At 41.6% G+C, this 19374-nt stretch overlaps 2 protein-coding genes across 2 annotated transcripts in view; one reads left to right on the plus strand and one right to left on the minus strand.

Annotated features, from left to right (window-relative positions):
• LOC306932808 (S-adenosyl-L-methionine-dependent tRNA 4-demethylwyosine synthase TYW1-like) overlaps window positions 1-19374 on the minus strand; it is a 285807-nt gene that overhangs the window by 40584 nt on the left and 225849 nt on the right. The window lies entirely within an intron of this gene.
• Window positions 1-19374, plus strand: part of LOC306932932 (S-adenosyl-L-methionine-dependent tRNA 4-demethylwyosine synthase TYW1-like) — a gene marked incomplete at both ends in the record, with an annotated part of 83893 nt that overhangs the window by 37852 nt on the left and 26667 nt on the right. The window contains 2 exon segments of the mRNA XM_079514905.1: window positions 1555-1690; window positions 17111-17221. Of these exon segments, the coding sequence (XP_079371031.1) occupies window positions 1555-1690; window positions 17111-17221 (247 nt within the window).

The raw sequence follows: 19374 nt of genomic DNA on the forward strand, positions 1-19374 counted from the left end.
TTCAGTCTTGAGTCTGTGCATATGCAGAACATTGAACGATTTGTCGTGCTCATGTAGCAAGGGGTGTGGTGCAGCTGGTGTCAATGAGGCCAGACATTGCCTCTTCACCACTGGAAGTAGATCACTGGAAAACCTCCCACCTACCCAAGCTGCACTGTTCCAGCATGTCAAGCGAGCGCTACTGCAGGCAAGTTTCTACTGGAATCAGGCAACCTCGGTACAGCAGGAAATTCCTGACTTCAGTGAGTGGGGCTGGCACAAAGATGGCACTGGCACATGGCAACCACTGTGGACCACTCTTAGTGATGCATCAGCAGCATGTGACCTTCTTGTGCGCTGTGGCTGCCTCAAGGGATGCATGGGAAGGTGCAAATGCCACCGTATCGGTGTCCGATGCACAATCCTCTGCAAATGCGAAGGTGGGTGCCTTAATAATGAAGATGACAGCCAGTAACTCCACACCTTGCAAGGGATGGAGACACAAAGAATGTGAAAGACAACATTGTGATCTAACTTTTTGATTTTAGCAAGTTTTACGGAGTAACTATTTTGATTACATTGTCCCCTACTGTTGTTTACTGTTGTTGAAGTTGGACTTGTATTAGTTTGTTGTTTATAATAAACAATCTACTGTTTTGAGTTGTGAAACATTGATACATATACAACTACAACTTATAATGGAAAAAAAATAACTTTTTGGGGGTAGCATCTGGCATGGCGCACCAGAAATATTGGATTTTACCCCAATATTACCTTTATATACTAACTTTGATGAGTAAACTTGACCTTGAGGGGTAATCTTGACCTCAAATCATTAAAACAACACCAGAATCAGATTCTACGACCCAGAAACCCCCTAAAAAGTGGTATCATTTATGATTCTATGACTTTCCGTTTTTTTCGGGTGGCAGCCATATTGGATTGCGCAATATGGCAGTACCATGGGGCGCCAATCTTGGCACCCATCTTAAAATGATTAAGTACGGTGTGGACAACATCTGTGCCAAATTTGGCGAATTTGCGAGAATCTGAACCAAAAAATCCCCGGGGCCCCCGACTATACAGTAGTTACGATGTGTCTTAACTCATCCACCGCTAAATGGCAGTAGCAATAGTTCAGCACAGGCCACCATAGATTTGTTCTATTTTTTTAGAACGAGAGTTGTAAGATGTGTCTTAAGTCATGATTATAATGTTATCAATTTAAGCCCCTTTTAAAAGAAGTTAAAAAATGTCTTTGGCCTGGAGGCACTTTGTGAAAAAGAAGACAAATAAGTACTTGGCCTAGAATTAATGAGAGCGCAAAATCTCTCTTGGAAGAGCCACCCATCGACTTCCCTGTGTTTCTTCACTAGTCCGATCCAGAAGAACACAGTTTTCCGCTAGGGACACATGCATCAGTAAGCAGGAACTGGGGATGGCAATGAAGGACCCGGGTTGTCTGGCATGGCATTGTGAAATCCATGATCTCGAACCGCGGTCGAAAAATGATGATGACGGTGTCTTAACTGCATTCTTACTGAGATGTTAAAGCAAAGTCCTTGTTTCCTTTAGGACGTTGGTGCCGGTCACCCAGCTATACGTGAGTGTGGATGCCAGCACCAAGGACAGCCTGAAAAAGATCGACCGGCCACTCTTCAAGGACTTCTGGCCACGGTTCCTGGGCAGCCTGAAGGCTCTGGGGGAGAAGGTTAGTCCGCCTCACATCACAGTCACTCCTGTTAGAAAACTGGAGCTAGTGTTAGTAGTAGTGCTTGAAATACATCATTATGTCCATTAAGTACAGTCTGGTCTTATGCGCTTGAGTTGAGTGCGTTAACTCATTCGCCGCGAACATCGCCATCTGGTGGCTGAATTTACAGAGAAAAAAAAACAATTGCCTAACGATGATGTCACTGGTGGACGGGTTTCTGAACTGCCCACAGCCCTCCTATGAGACACAGACTGAGTAGAGAAAAATGGTGGTATTTTATCATGAACATTAGTGAGGACCAATTATATGAAGATAGGTTGAAAAGTGGTATTATGGTTGGAATGAGGCACAGGTTGTAATATTGTTTATTTGATGTTATTTTGATTACCAAATGCTGTGATGTGATGTAGAACAGTGTTTCCCAACCTTTTTTGTCCCAGGACACACTTTTCATAGCCTAAAAATCTCGGGGCACACCTAGATATATGGGGGGTGTATGTGTGTGAGTATATATACATTTACTATATATATATATATATATATATATATATATAGTAAAACGTCTTTGATACCAAACACATTATACTTTTGACAGAGTAAAACTTCTTTAAACACACATGACAGCACTCATCAAATAACTTTAAAGAGAAAGAAAAGGACAGAGACAGTGCCTCAGTTTCATCAATTTATTTTTGAAAACTCATATACAAAATATAGCAAAATATAGTTAAATTTGTCAATGCAAGTAATACTTCTAAATAAAAAAAGGAGTTGTAAAAACAAGAACAAAAATCTTTTGCCACAATACAATGGTCTTAAACTTGATCACTTTTGTACAAAATCGCAAAAAATATTTGATAAAAAGAAAGGAAAATATGTTTGGCAAGTTCTGTCTTAGTGTGAACCTTGAGCTTGTTTTCCTGAACAAAGAGTTTTTATCCTGGCTGAGACGCTGGACAAACTGACACGGAGCTCCTCATCAACTGCTCTCAGTCTCTCGCTGCGTTTGTGTTTTATGCAAATCAGGCTTGAAAAGCTAAGCTCACACAGGTAGGTTGTGGAAAAGGGGAGCAGCACTGCCATTGCTCTGTCTGTGATGGCTGGATATTCTTTGCCAACAGCCAACCAAAACCTGTCCAGGCTTAGCTCCTTGAATTTCCTTTTCCATTCATAGTCCCCCTGTATGTCCAATAACTGCTCTCGCTCCAGCATTGGGCTGTTCACGTTTGCCGCGTCCAATGGGTCACGGACCCAGTCAAAGTCTTCGGTGGAAACTGGGGGCAAATAAATTGCAAATTTGTCCTCGAGAGTTTCCAGATGCTCAGAAATGACCCCACACAATTCACGATTGTTTTTGTATCCAGCGTTGCTGCAAGGAAACATGTCTAGCTTTCCCTTGCCCTTGCCTGCCGCCACATGGCGAGTTTGTTCCGAAATGTGTTCAGTTTTGTCGTGCTTGTAAGAATATTCTCATTTCGCGTTGCATTTTCCTGTTCAGTTCATTCAGATGGATAAAAATATCCGCCATGTATGCTAGTCTTGCACACCAGTACTCATTTGCAAACAGTTCGGCATATTTGGATTGCTCAGCGGACAGAAAGTACTTTAATTCTTCCCTCAGTTCATATACACGCGACAAAACTTTTCCTCTGGAAAGCCATCGAACTTCGGTGTGCAACAGCAGAGTTTGATGTTCCGCCTCCATTTCCTCGCACAGTGTGGCGAACAGCCGGCTTTTCAGTGGTCTCGCTTTAAGAAAGTTAACGACGCTTACTGCATCATCCAACACAACTGACAGGTCTTTTGGTAAAGTCTTTGCAACCAGCGCCTCACGGTGTAAAAAACAGTGTGTAGCCATGACGTCAGGATTAATCTCTTTCACTCGGCTAACAAATCCCTTGTATCGCCCGGTCATAGCTGCCGCTCCATCAGTGCACACACTGACACAGTCTTCCCAGCTTAAATTCCATTTCTCCAAATATTCCGATGTCACCCGGAAAACTTCCTCTCCTGTTGTATTTCCAGGCAGTTGTTTGCAAAACAGGTAATTCTCTCTAATGAAGTCACCATCCGCGTCACAATCAATGAATCTCACGTTTGCCAACAGCTGTGCGTGTCCACTTATATCTGTTGATTCATCCACTTGCAATGCAAATTTTCCACTCGTCATAATTTTGTGTATGACAACACTCTCTATGTCTGCAGACATGTCTTCTATGCGTTGGCCAATTGTGTTATTTGAGAGTGGCACATTTGCTAATTCCTTTGCAGCATCTGGTGGCACCAAGCCCACATCACCTGCAAATTTGAATGAATTGGTTATTACTGTTTCTGCCAATGTATGTGGCAGTTTTAACTTTGCCAACATCTCTGCGATTTGGTAGCTTAATTCCAGACCTTTTTCAGAAGTATTTGTGGTACTGCGTATCAAGAGACTTGCCTGCTTCGCTGTGTCTTTCTCCCTTTTTTCTTTCAAACTCACGAAGGGGCCGCTGCCTGTGCCGTCGTCAGATGCAGGTGACCCGGTGGCGCTGTGTGTGCTGCTGTCGGGTTCTGGTGGTGTCTTTCTGGAGGGAGCGAAATGTAGCGTCTTCTGGATGCATCTCTTTTTGGCTGCTGGTTCCATCTTGTAGTAGCTGTACAATGTGAGTGAGTGCCAAGCTAGTCTGTGCCCCATTTATACAGTAAAGTTGCCAGGCGCGCATGGCTGAGGGAAGTAGGGGTGCTGGGGGGGCTGTAGCACCCCCTCCCCCCAGGCACAGCCCCCCCTCGAACAGGAGGGGAAGAAGAAAAAAAAGAATAAAATATGCTGTATCACAGTATTGGCACCTTATCCTGGTTAATTGCCTGTGTCAGTTCGTTCATATAACTTGCGTGTGGAGAGGGAAAGTAAAGGCCACGTTTGCGCGTGAAAATGCGCGAAAATGCGCGTGCATGATGCGCGTGCACGCGCATTTTTGCGGCGCGCGCTACGCGCGCGCACCCCCTACTACACGCTCAGCCCCTGCGAGTGTAAAGCACTTCCCGCGGGCCTGCAGGCGCGCGCGTACAGGTGATGGCCCCATGTACACAAAGACATACATTAGCATTAACATTCCTATGGCCGATGGTCGTTAGAGTCTATTGTTCCGTCGTTGCTGTTGTTGCACGTCTAATTAGACGTGTGCCAACAACAACGACACAACAATAGGAATCCTGCAGCTCAGTAGCTATTGCTTTCGGGGGAGGGTTAGTGTTACGGCACACAGGTTGGGAAACACTGATGTAGAATATGTCACTAGTGGATAATGAGTGACTTTCGGTTGTATGTGGGTTGTTTTATGATGCTTGGATTAGGTCATGCTTTGGATATATATTGCTTTGGTCCAGGTAAAATATATTATTTTATAGTTCTTGCATGGACCATATTCACACAGTGGCCATTTTGTTTGGTCATACACCACCGTATTGGGATGACATAAAAAGACCAGAACTGAGAACGTAAAATGATCCTGTATGTTCTTCATTTAACAACTAACACAGTTGTCATTGTCTTGCCCAGCAGCACCCGTGTTTTGTTAGTAACCTATTGTATTGTTTTGTTAGTACCAAATGTATTGCACCCAATATGTGCACTCTTGGGTGTGTCTGTCTTATCTGTGTTATTGGTGGCGCAGTGATGATTTGGGCAGTCATTTTAGATTTTATTTTTAGTCATAGTCTCTTGAATAGTTTTTGTCACATTTTAGTCATCTGGAATGTTTTAGTGTTAGTATAGTTTTAGTCGACTAAATATCATAACAGTCGACTACATCTACGGTTGATTTAGTCGACTAAAGCGTAGGGCCTTGATGCCGTCGTAATGACTGATTTTACACTTGCTGATAATAGCAGATCTACATGCTCGTAGCTTGTAGATAACCAAGTGTAATGTATGACTTGTGTATTTTACTTACTACTGGATCTCTTGTCCACTAGTCCCTTCCTAACATTTTAGTCAGTCTAGTTTTATTTGTTGACGAAATTGTCAGTATATTTATCTTAGTTTTAGTCACCATAGCTTAGTTTTAATTTAGTTTCCATTTAGTCAGTGAAAAAAGGTAGTCAACAAACATCTTTCGTCCAAAATAGTTTGACAAAATCAACATTGTTGTGGCGCATAGCTCAGAGACATTAACATAATAAAGATACATACGTCCGTTCGTTAGTGTCTGTAGGACACAAATGTTATAAATATGTACGTTCGTTCGTCTGTCCGTCCATTCGTCCGTCAAGCTGTAATCATTTTGACGTTTTTCTTCAGACCAAGTAATCCATTTGGTTAGTGGATCTAATTCTGTGACCTGTGTCCTCAATTCATCCTACTTTATTTTTTGCAGCCATTTACCTCCAAGGTATTATACATCCCATGTGTTGGCAGAAGGTATGAGCATTAACACCGCCTGCTTTCTGCCCAACAGGCAACGCGTGTAAATCGATTCTCCACGTTATCCTATTTCCTCGAAAGCTAAGCCAAAGGGAGTGAAAAAACGCACACAGGCGCATCAGGGCTTAACAACCTTGAAAAAAAAGGAGTGGGCTGTGAAAACCTTTCAGAGGTAGCTTATTTCATTGCCATATGTATGTAATGAGCTTGTTACCTCCTGTCTAATGCATTGGTAAAACAAATTCATTAGCACTCAACAAGAGTTGTTTTGACTTGGCATCTCAAGGTAAATCACAGTTAAGCCATTAAGACCTGGAACGCATCTGTGTCACCTTAGAGTTTAACAAGATTAACAATTATTTTATACTTATACTATTATATTATAGCAGATATATATAGATGAGGGCGACTGTGGCTCAAGAGGTAGAGCAGGTCGTCCAATGATCCATGGGTCGGCGGTTCGAATCCCGGCTCCTCCTGGCTACATGTCGAAGTGTCCTTGGGCAAGACACTGAACCCCAAATTGCCCCCGATGTGCTGGTTGGTACCTTGCATGGCTTCCGCCGCAATCGGTGTATGAATGTGTGTGTGGATGGGTGAATGTAATGCACAATCTATGTAAAGCACCTTGGATAAAGGCGCTATATAAATGCACCATTTACCATTTTATACAAGCTTGTAGAATATTTGCTTCTAAGGGGGGGGGGGGGGGGGGTCACTGGAACAAAATATTTTCACATGTGGCCAAATACAGATCATTCTGGGGGTCCTTGACATGAAGGGGTTTGAGCTCCACTGATATAGAAACTTTTTTTTTACAGCAATATAAAAGAATACATCACTGTTGCAATGAATTACACCAGTTGAAGTAATTGGATAATGTGACAAAAAAACAATTAGTAGTGAGGATGAATGGTTATGAAATGTTTGTCGTTAAAAATAGAACTTGCTGAACGTCACATGGCAGCCTATTGCACGACTGTATTTTTAGTTCAATGTTTCTGGATAAAAGACCTGAACCTGCTTGGTTTGGATGGAGGCCATCAGGCTCATTATGCCAGCCAAGCATCCAGGGAAGCGTAACTCATACCAGACTGATAACACAGGCAATTCCAGCATAGTTTATTATGTTACATTTTTATGTTTGATTTTGTGTGTAGAAAATGCTGTCATTACAGTGTTATCGTATTTAATGCCCATCCTTTATACAGCTTAACAATGGCATGTATTGTGGATTGCCGTGTGCCAAGTTCTCATTTCTCAAAATGAAACGTTTTACAGTGAATTGAGCCTCACACTATCTCTTCCATTCTCTCCCTCTATTTTCATCTATTTTCGGATTCTCCTGACCCATTTCTCTCTACGGACCGCCCCTTTATTCCTCATGGTGGACTCTCCACCTCCATATTATTGACGGATCGACTTTTACTTCTCTGACTTCTCCCCTTTGGACCACATTCTCCTTGTCTCTCTCCTCCAAGTGGCCTCCATTGCAGCATGCTGGGGGATTGATGGTTGATGCATCGTTGAATTTTATAGTAGAGCATGCTTGATACACCTCCCTGTCTCCACTGTTCAGCAGGGGAAGGATATCTTCCATCTTCCTCCTTATTTTCCCCACTGTCCGTCACCACCGCCAGATTGTTCAGTTTAAGTCCAACTACAGAATGTTCAGTATAAATGTCCCTCTCCTTGTGTTGATGTTGACCCCCAGCAGACCACCGCAATTGAGACACTAAGATCTTGAACACATGTGTATCACTTTAGCTTTCAACCACTTTAACCATTATTTTAAACTTTAGCTGTTGGAAAATAGCAGATCTACAAGCTCATAGCACGGTACAGAGTGCTGCAATATAATCTTGTAGATCTGCTATTTTTGAAAAATCGGGAAATCTTTGACTATTATTCTTTCACAGCAAACGTTTTTTAACTAATATCTTTGCTTCTGGGGGTCCCTGCCTGGAACAACATACAGTATTTTCACATAGAAATAGTTGAGAACCACAGATTCTTTTTTAAAACGGTCATGATTTAGAACAGGTGTGGGCAACTTTGAAGATGGAGAGGGCCACTATATTTCCACGCTCACTCCAGAGGGCCACATGCCTATTTCTGTCGTAGCAAAAAATAGCAGATCTACAAGCTCAAAACGCATCACACTGCGGCACGTTTTGAGCTATTTTGCTTTTATTTCAAATGCATTTAGTTATACTTATGTTAACTTTATGAACTTAAATGCAAATACATTGGACATTAAAAAGGACAATAAAAGTCATTCAGTCAGTCATTCAGCTACTAATATAGACTGAAGTAATTAAAGCGGGTCATGTTTCGAAATGTAACTGATTGCGGGCCGCAATAAGTGAAGGTGAGCGCCGCATGTGGCCCCCTGGCCGCCAGTTGCCCATGCATGATTTAGAAGACATTTGTAGAATCTGGTCTCAGGTCTCAATGGGTTAAGACACTGGCTACTACAGACAAGATTGACTGCACTGCCATGTAGAGTTTGTAGTCTGTGGTTGATGTTGTCATATTATGTCATATATTATTATGTGACTGATTTCATCATTATATTTATCATCGTCTGTTATGTCAGATAGACGGTTCTGATGAATAGTTACCGATTTAACAGCTGCTCTCTGTTTCTCTCCCCTCTCTCTCTCCCTCATTTGTGATAGAGAGATGGGAGAGTTGAGGTCATTTTGAAACGTAGACCATCTAAAGCAAACATGACTTTGATAGATTATCCGTGCCATCCGTGGTTATGGGCTTCGCGTCCTCACTGTTTGGGATAGCCCTCTACCATTACCAAGTTTTGCAAAAGCAGACTGCACGGTTAAGCCAGAACTGCTATTTTTGGTGGAAGGAGAAGAAGAAGAAAAAAACAGACTAATACAATACCAAGAAGGCACTTAGGACTTGGTCCCATAATAAAAGCACAGTAGGTGTCCAGTGTAATTTCTCACATGTCTCCCTGGATCTCTGCCTCAGTTATCTGTCTCTCTACACTTTGATATAAATACGGTAACAATCAAAAGCACTATCTTCAACATGGGGGCACAGTGACTGTACTGTACTGCGATGTACTGTGATCTGAACAGTATTGCATGCGTTAAACATTGTTACGTGGACTTCTCTTTAAGCTTCATTCTACATGTAAATAACTGCAGGACCTGCAGAACAGCAATGATATATAGTGTTTTACTTGTCAAAGTCAGAGTGATCTCCCATTCCTTTATGAGACATCAAAATACATGAAGTGAAATTCCTGTTTGCAGGCCAGAGGCCGCGTGCCGACGAATCGAAACACCAACGAATCAAGGGCGTGCGAGCGCATTTTAGGTCACTTTAGGTCCTACAGTGACCTAACAGGCTGCGCTGCAGCCAGGATGGCTGAGAGCGGCTGCTGTGCACAACATTATTATGTCACAAAGCAACATGATTATATAGGCTGTTACCTTGTTAAAAGATAATTGTGTATTAAAAACAAAACAAAAAACGGCTGGCCCAGACCGGCCTGGACTGGACCGGCCGTTCGGGAGTTGTCCTGAATTTCCCAATGGCCAGCACGTCTCTGATGACATGCTTACAGAACAAAAGGTTTAAGTAGATTGGACATCCTTTCTTTCACCTATTAGAGGTGGAGATGATTGTCCTACTCTTAGAGGACATTTACACCTGTATTCACCCAGGATGCAAATAGTGAACCAGCCCATCAACACCTAGGATGTATTGAAATGCAAAGTCTGGCCAGATCTATGAAGACGGATGGCTGTTCTCTACAAAACAACAGTCCTCTACACTACAGAACCAGACCAGTGTTTTCTAGGTACAAAAAGCGAAATAAATGAATGAATAAACGATTGGACGTACATTGCAACTTTATTTTTTATTTTTTAATTGCGCTCTTAAGTAATACATACAGTAGGGAATAGGCTATGTACAAAGTCTAGATTTGATTATATTTTAGGATCCACATTAGCTGGTGCCATGGCAGTAGTCTTCCTGGGGTCCACATAAAACATACAAATACAATTACAAAATTGTATTAAATGTCAAAAGCTGGTGTTGGTGTACTATTTATGAAGTGTTTATGGAGAATTTTCAGGGGATGGGGGGCAGTTTGTGTCTTGAAAAAAATGGCATGACTTTATAAATTCATTGTGTTTTTGTCTTTATTTTTAATAAATATTCAAAGGCAAGAGTTGTTTTTTATCTATGCTTTATAGGAGTCCAATTTGTTCATGGCAATTTCAGTCAGTAACATGACATGCCCTTTAGTAGATACCTTTATGTCCTTGCCCTAATTCTGCTGTGCTGAAGTTGACACTACTTAAATGCTTTGTTTTTATTTTTAATTGAATTTATATAATTGTCATTGTTGTTGTAGCACAGTATGGACAAGACAACATTGTAGTGTGCCTTTGTGTGTATATATAAAATGTTATCACTTTGGATCAATTGAGCATATCTGGGGAAGGAGGGAGGGTGGAGGACAGTATGTTAGACTGTGATTAGTAGAGAGGTAGTTCTATTGTTCTCTTTGGCCAATCATATCAAAGCAGTTAGTGGCTCCACCATCCAGACTCTGGTATAAGAAGGGTTGGTCTGTGTCATTTCTAATTCTCTGCAACTGCTCCAGGATATCAATCATTTCTGATCGCATCGGACTGGACCCCAGACTTCAGCTGAAGATGAACTCTCTCGACCCCACCAAGGACATTTCTGCTGAACAGGAGGAACCCAAAGAGCTTGGTATGTTACTCTACCTCCCTTTTCCCTTGTGTTTTTAAGACCATTATTAGTTGGCTACATGACAGTTGTTAGTTGGCTACAATTGAGACACTAAGATCTTGAACACATCTGTATCACTTTAGCTTTCAACCACTTTAACCATTATTTTAAACTTTAGCTGTTGGAAAATAGCAGATCTACAAGCTCATAGCACGGTACCGAGTGTTGCGATATAATCTTGTAGATCTGCTATTTTTGAAAAATCGTGAAATCTTTGACTATTATTCTTTCACAGCAAATGTGTTTTAACTAATATCTTTGCAACATATTTTCACATGGGGGTCGACGGCCAATTTTCATATAATTTCTGGGGTCCTACACATGAAATAGTTGAGAACCACAGATTCTTTTTTAAAACGGTCATGATTTAGAACAGGGGTGGGCAACTTTGAAGATGGAGAGGGCCACTATAGTTCCACGCTCACTCCAGAGGGCCACATGCATATTTCTGTCGTAGCAAAAAATAGCAGATCTACAAGCTCAAAACGCACCACACTGCGGCACGTTTTGAGCTATTTTGCTATTTTCGCGTGCCGACGAATCGAAACACCGTCGAATCAAGGGCGTGCGAGCGCTTTTAGGTCGCTTTAGGTCCTACAGTGACCTAACAGGCTGCGCTGCAGCCAGGATGGCTGAGAGCGGCTGCTGTGCACAACATTATTATGTCACAAAGCAACATGATTATATAGGCTGTTACCTTGTTAAAAGATAATTGTGTATCTTCGAAATTAAATATAATTTTTTTTTATAAAAAAAAAAAAAAAAACGGCTGGCCCAGACCGGCCTGGACTGGACCGGCCGTTCGGGAGATGTCCCGAATTTCCCAATGGCCAGCACGTCTCTGATGACATGCTTACAGAACAAAAGGTTTAAGTAGATTGGACATCCTTTCTTTCACCTATTAGAGCTGGAGATGATTGTCCTACTCTTAGAGGACATTTACACCTGTATTATGATATGGCACTTTTGATCAACCAGGATGCAAATAGTGAACCGGCCCATCGACACCTAGGATGTATTGAAATGCAAAGTCTGGCCAGATCTATGAAGACGGATGGCTGTTCTGTACAAAACAACACCAGTCCTCTACACTACAGAACCAGACCACTGTTTTCTAGGTACAAAAAGTGAAATAAATGTAACGATTGGACGTACATTGCAACTTTATTGTTGTATATTTTAATTGCACGGTTAAATAATACATATAGTAGGGAGTAGGCTATGTACAAAGTCCTAGTCTAGTTTTTATTGTATTATGGATCCACATTAGCTCGTGCCATGGCAGTAGTCTTCCTGGGGTCCACATAAAACATACAATTTCAGGGGGTTCAGTTTGTGTCTTGGATTCACAACAGAGAATTTCCAATAAATCATTCAAAAATCTGCCATAGCAGAAACTAGCAACCAAAGTGACTGGACCCAAATCTTCTAAAGAGTTATTAAAGGGGGTGCATATTTAGTTTAGACTAGTCATTGGTTAGATATGGGTTAATGTTAGGTTTAGGTGTGCTGCCCCGTGGGAGGTTAGGTTTAGGGTGAGGGTTTGAGATAGGTTGTAGTTGTAGGACTAATGACTGGTCTAACCAATGACTAGTCTAAACCAAAAACTGTCTAAACTAAGTAAAACTAAAGCTATGACGTTCACTCCACAAGCTATTTCAGCTCCAGTGACCATCTCCACTCTCGATGGAACTCCATCGAGTGGGTGGAGCGCTACAAATACCTTGGCTACAAACACCTTCATTTCAAATTTCATATTGATTCCTTGTGCAAAAAAAAATCACTCTGGGTTTCTTCTACAGATTGAAGGCTTGTTTTGCTTGTTCAGCTCGTAAGAAAACTGGTCATTGGTCTCTGTATGTATGTATGTATGTATGTATGTATGTGCATATATATATATATATATATATATAATATATCATTAAAATGTTATCACTTTGGATCAATTGAGCATATCTGGGGAGGAGGGAGGGTGGAGGACAGTATGTTAGACTGTGATTAGTGGAGAGGTAGTTCTATTGTTCTCTTTGACCAATCATATCAAAGCATCTGGTATAAGAAGGGTTGGTCTGTGTCATTTCTAATTCTCTGCAACTGCTCCAGGATATCAATCATTTCTGATCGCATCGGACTGGACCCCGCACAGACTTCAGCTGAAGATGAACTCTCTCGACCCCACCAAGGACATTTTTGCTGAACAGGAGGAACCCAAAGAGCTTGGTATGTTACTCTCCCTCCCCTTTCAACCCCTATGTTCTGTTTTATTTTCCCTCAATATTGTCAATAGTCATTTTATTAATTCTGAATCTTATATTGTGTTTCAATGTAATTTGACCTTTGGAATGTTTCTTTTAAATAATTATAGTATTACTTAAGTATTAAGTAACCACTTAATTCCTATATTTTTAGTCATGCAATGTATTAACGTTTTTAGGACCATTGTTCATTGGCTACATGATAGGGATTTGTTGCAACATCTACTTTTAAGTCCACAAAGTGCTGTCTTTCTACCTATCAACAATCTTTGTATTTGTTTCCAATCCAGTGTCTCATCAGTGTGATTGCCCTGACCTACCAGAGGTGAATGAACAAAGAAGCTTGGCAAAGAAAAAACACCAATGCTGTGATCAGTGTGGAAAACACTTCCCTAGCATATACAAACTTAAAATACACGAGCGAATTCACACTGGAGAGAAACCCTTTGGGTGTGATCAGTGTGGACAACACTTCTCTCTAATGTCTACCCTTAAAAGCCACCATAGAATTCATACTGGAGAGAAACCCTTTGGGTGTGATCAGTGTGGACAACACTTCTCTCTAATGTCTACCCTTAAAAGCCACCAGAGAATTCATACTGGAGAGAAGCCCTATGGTTGTGATCAGTGTGGACAACACTTCTCTGAAATGTCTAGCCTTAAAAGCCACCGTATAATTCACACTGGAGAAAAACCCTATAGATGTGATCAGTGTGGACACCGCTTCTCTAAATTGGCCAACCTTAAAAGACACCAGAGAATTCACACTGGAGAGAAACCCTATGGGTGTGATCAGTGTGGACAACACTTCTCTAATTTGGCCAACCTTAAAAGACACCAGAGAATTCACACTGGAGAGAAACCCTATGGATGTGATCAGTGTGAACAACACTTCTCTCATTTGGCCAACCTTAAAAGCCACCAGAGAATCCACATGGGAGAGAAACCTTATGGGTGCGATCATTGTGGACAACACTTTTCTCAAATGTCTACCCTTAAAATCCACCAGAGAATTCATACTGGAGAGAAGCCCTATGGGTGTGATCAGTGTGGACAACACTTTTCTCAAATGTCTACCCTTAAAATCCACCAGAGAATTCATACTGGAGAGAAGCCCTATGGTTGTGATCAGTGTGGACAACACTTCTCTATAATGTCTACCCTTAAAATCCACCAGAGAATTCACACTGGAGAGAAACCCTATGGATGTGATCAGTGTGAACAACAATTCTCTCATTTGGCCAACCTTAAAAGCCACCAGAGAATTCATACTGGAGAGAAGCCCTATGGTTGTGATCAGTGTGGACAACACTTCTCTCTATTGGCCAACCTAAAAAGACACAAAATAATTCACACTTGAGTGAAACCCTTTCATTGTGATGTATGTGGACAAGCTTTCATTCGCTCAAATGATGTAGAAGTTCACAAGTAAACGCTGGATTTAAACTGTTTAAACTGGTCAGTGTGGAAAAGGTTTTTCGTAAAATGTCATGAGTGTACACATAAGAAAAATAAATCTGTTTAGTGTGAACAGTAGGCCTATGACAAAAGCTTAATAATATAGGCAGAGAAAGATCAGAACATCCATGGAAATTATTGTATGATGATAAATTTTTGATGAATGTGTTGATTAATTGCAAGTAAACTTAACATACTGTTGATCAGCTTTTTGCGTGTGGTGGTGACTTGTGTTTGAGTCTGTTAGAGTCCCCTTTGTCTTCTGCCATTTTGATTTTCCCCTATTGCAAGAATCTATCTACATTATTTCTTTCTGCTTCATTACATCTGACCCTACATGTTTTATTATTATGATTCTGTTGTTATATACTGTATTGACTTTGTGGAACATGCCACATCAACATTATGCTGTAGAAATAAACAAGTCCCAATATAAAAAAATATTCTCAATCATATTCTTTGTTTCACTGTAATTTGACCTGTAGACCTGCTGTATATTAGATTTGCTTTGTCTCAGAGGTTGTTTGACTACTTCGACCACTAGAGAACATAAGATTTGTGCCAGCATAAATAATTACTAGACTTTTCTTTCCCCTAATAGAGGGTAGATGAAATGTCCTCTTTGAGGACATTTACACCAGAAAATGGTGAACCTGCCCATCAACACCTAGCATTTAGAGTTATAGTCTAACATTACACTGTTGGGCGTTGCCTCCCAAAGGGTGTTTAACGTGATTTACTGAAATTACCATATCAGAACTTTGTTACTATTTTGAGGTGATTTGATGCGATTCATTGCAAAAGTGCGGGCTAGCCAACACCAACTCGCTACTCCTGAATCGTTGTCCTCCACACTCTCCTATCGGGATCATGAGCTCTACGGTGTGGCGCCACCGGGACGTATAAAGTATTATATTATTTTGGGCGGATGGTCAGAATGGTCATTGCAGCGAGAGGCAAGCATGCAGCGGCAGCCAATACACAATGACGATTGCGCAAAACAAAATGGGCACGCTGCTAGAGAGACCACCACCAGCGCCAGTCGGGAAAAGTAAATACGTAAATAGACCAGTCAGGGCAGGGTACAGAACAACACTTTCTAAGTATTTGTTCGCCCCCCCCCCCATCAACAAGGATGGTGATTTGTCACCATCCTTGTTGATTTTGTCCGAGGTTTTAAATAAATACTTTCTGAAATGTCTATATGGGAATCGTCTCATCGGGAATCGCTCATCATCATGAAAGGTGACGCTATAATATACAGCGTCACAGTCTATAGACTATAGAGTATATATCCTTCCTTACTAGCTTGTTCAGTATGTTAATGTCCCTTCTCGCCTTGTGTTGATGTGTTGACCCCCAGCAGACCACTGCAATTAAGACACTGGCTACTACAGACGAGATTGATTGCACTGCCATGTAGAGTTTGTAGTCTGTGGTTGATGTTGTCATATTACGTCATATATTATTATGTGACTGATTTCATCATTAGATGTATCATAGTTTGTTATGTCAGATAGACAGTTCTGATGAATAGTTACCGATTTAGCAGCTGCTCTCTCTCCCTCTCTCCCTCTATTTCTCTCTCTCCCTCGCCTGTGATAGAGAGATGGGAGAGTTGAGGTCATTTGAAACTTAGACCATCTAAAGGACTTTGATAGATTATCCTTATCACCTGTGAAGCTTGCCACTGCACTGTGCTTGAACTGTAACTGTTGAGCGATTGTACCGGTTTTTATTGCAGCTCAAAAGGCTTCAGAACACAGAAAAAGTTCAAAGTTCAGGCTGTGTGGGTGTAATTGAGGTCATAGAACCTAAAAGAAAAACGAAAAATTAAAATAAATGAAAATGAATGCCATGAAACCTTTAATAAAAACGTTTTTCAAAGACCCCGAAGTCCTTGTTTTAAATTGCTTTAATGGATTCTAACAGCATACAGTATTATGTGTACAGTAATCTACAACTGATTTCTCTTCTCCGTTTTCCCTTTCTCCAAACCTTTCCTGCGTCCCTCCTACTCCACACTTCATTTTCTTCTTGCTTCTTCCCCTTCTGTCTATGTATACGTCTCAGACTCTTCTCCCTTCTGGCTCCAAAACTATGGAATGAACTTCCCAAGTTCCCATTGCAATCAGAACTGATTGCAATTTTCCGCCGTAGTCTGAACAAAATCACCTTTTCAGACTCCATCTTAGGCCTGTAGCACTTGACCTAGCCTCGACAACCTTACAGGCTTTATGCAAAGGCTAAACTTAGATAGTATTTTTTGTAGACATGGCACTCTATAGTGTATACTCAGTTTAATTGTACAGATATTCTACCGTTAGACGGATGTTAGGTTCTCAGCTTTCTTCTGATCCTTGATGGCTATTTCTATGCATTTGATGTATTACCATGCATGTGTTGTTCTTGCTTACTGTAAATCGCTCTGGTCTGATAAATGCCTAAATTGTAATGGTCATATCCTTTGCCTCCACTTTGCCCATCCCTCCTGGCATGCAGAGGCAGAGGACGGTGTACAGGCTGACTCTGGTGAAGGCTTGGAACGTGGAAGAGATGCTGTCCTACTCTGAGCTAATCGCCATCGGCCAGCCGGACTTTATAGAAGTCAAGGTAGGTCTGATCGGCATGCAAAGCTGCACACACATACACACAGCAAAATCAGTGGTGTAAAGTAACTAAGTAAATTTACTTAAGTACTGTACTTAAGTACAATCTTTAGGTATCCGTACTTTACTTGAATATTTTCCATTCCATTTCCATCCACTTTTACTTCTACTCCTCTACATCGCAGAGGCACATTTTGTACTTTTACTCCACTACATTTATTTGAAAACTTTAGTTACTTTGTAGATTTTGTAGATGCATTACCCACTTCAGCCCTACTGTTTTTACTGTACATTTCGGCCATTTGAAAATAGGCGATCTACAAGCTCATAATGTGTTGTTGCGCAGCCTAACACACACACACACACACTCACACACACACACACACACACACACACACACACACACACACACAGTACAAGTACAGCACCACTCAGTTCAGACAGGCCTGATTTGTTTTAGTCATAATGAAAGAATTACCACATACTGCACTATATTATTTTCTACGCTTGCTTATTACCATTTGTTCGTTCGCCGCTCTCACATATTCAGTGTGAATTTTCATACTTTCTATTGGTGCGAAGCTGCGATGTCCGTCTAAAAGTAAAGTGACTCATGTCCCGAGCACATCCCCTTTTACTCCTTGCCAATGTTATTTGCCAAGAGCAAATGAGCCAGGAGTACTGCTGGCACTGGTCTTAAGCAATTAATGGATTTAGGACAGCTCACCTCAATGAAATCTCCATCCACAGATAAATCTGTGTTCAGCACATACCGTGCTTTACCAAGTAACATTCATATAATGATCCTGAATTAGCCTGAACGTATAACTTTAATGGAAATGTAATGGGGAGAAATGGTTTTGATTGAATGGACGGATGTTACACCTGATGTTCTTACAAATCATATTTTCTCTACCCGGCCAGAAGGCTGGGATTAAGCAAAGATTGTGTTTCCGCCCCTTGTGTGTGTTCTGCACAGCTACTTGGTAACCACTGGACCAAGGAGGATGTATCAAATATATAAAATGCATTATTTAAACATGGCACCAATAGAGCACCGAAGTCTGACGTCAATATCGGTAGAGAGTGCTAGGTCCACAGGTTCCCCATAGGGGGATTTTAGATCGCCTCATATAAGAACTTTGTTTTAAAAATAAACAAATCATCCCGGCCATTTTGCACTCATATGGATATTAAGAATCAACTGACTGAGAGAAAACGCTAATGTTACTGCTGCTGAATTAGTTCAACTTTCGCTAGAAACAGACTGTATCAAATATGACTGACTGACTGTCTTAAACGATACAGAGACACCTCCCCGACAATATTGCAGAGACAGTTTGTTTATTTTTGGACCACAATTCTTATATCAGATGATTTTAAGATGTTATTCTCCATAGAGAAACACTTCTGTGATCCAAAATCATCAACATTTGGTTTGTTTTTTTGGTTCCAGATCCACAGGGAAGCCATGTTGTTATTAGAACCATGGCTATTATTTATTTTTACCAACCTTGTTGTCCACTGCAGTTTGTACTGGACAACAAACTGCACAGTTTCCCACAAAAAACGACCCCAAAAATGAGGTCAACAGAATTAATTGTCTCCACTTCAGACAACTAGGAGGCCTTTTGAAGTCATCGTGTTGAAATGTGGTTGTATTCTATTTTTATCCAACTCCGGGGGCGCTAACTAATTGGTTTGAACAGGCTCCGCGCTTCCTCCATCTGCCCGGCTTGTCCCTGATACGCATCCACGTGAACCCCACCCAACCCCCCTTCTTATCGGTCCCTCTCCCCTGGTCCACTGGTCCTTCTTATCGGTCCCTCTCCCCTGGTCCACTGGTCCTTCTTATCGGTCCCTCTCCCCTGGTCCACTGGTCCTTCTTATCGGTCCCTCTCCCCTGGTCCACTGGTCCTTCTTATCGGTCCCTCTCCCCTGGTCCACTGGTCCTTATCGGTCCCTCTCCCCTGGTCCACTGGTCCTTCTTATCGGTCCCTCTCCCCTGGTCCACTGGTCCTTCTTATCGGTCCCTCTCCCCTGGTCCACTGGTCCTTCTTATCGGTCCCTCTCCCCTGGTCCACTGGTCCTTCTTATCGGTCCCTCTCCCCTGGTCCACTGGTCCTTCTTATCGGTCCCTCTCCCCTGGTCCACTGG

This window comes from Electrona antarctica (assembly GCF_951216825.1).
Source record: "Electrona antarctica genome assembly, chromosome: 11".
NCBI classification, from domain to species: domain Eukaryota; kingdom Metazoa; phylum Chordata; class Actinopteri; order Myctophiformes; family Myctophidae; genus Electrona; species Electrona antarctica.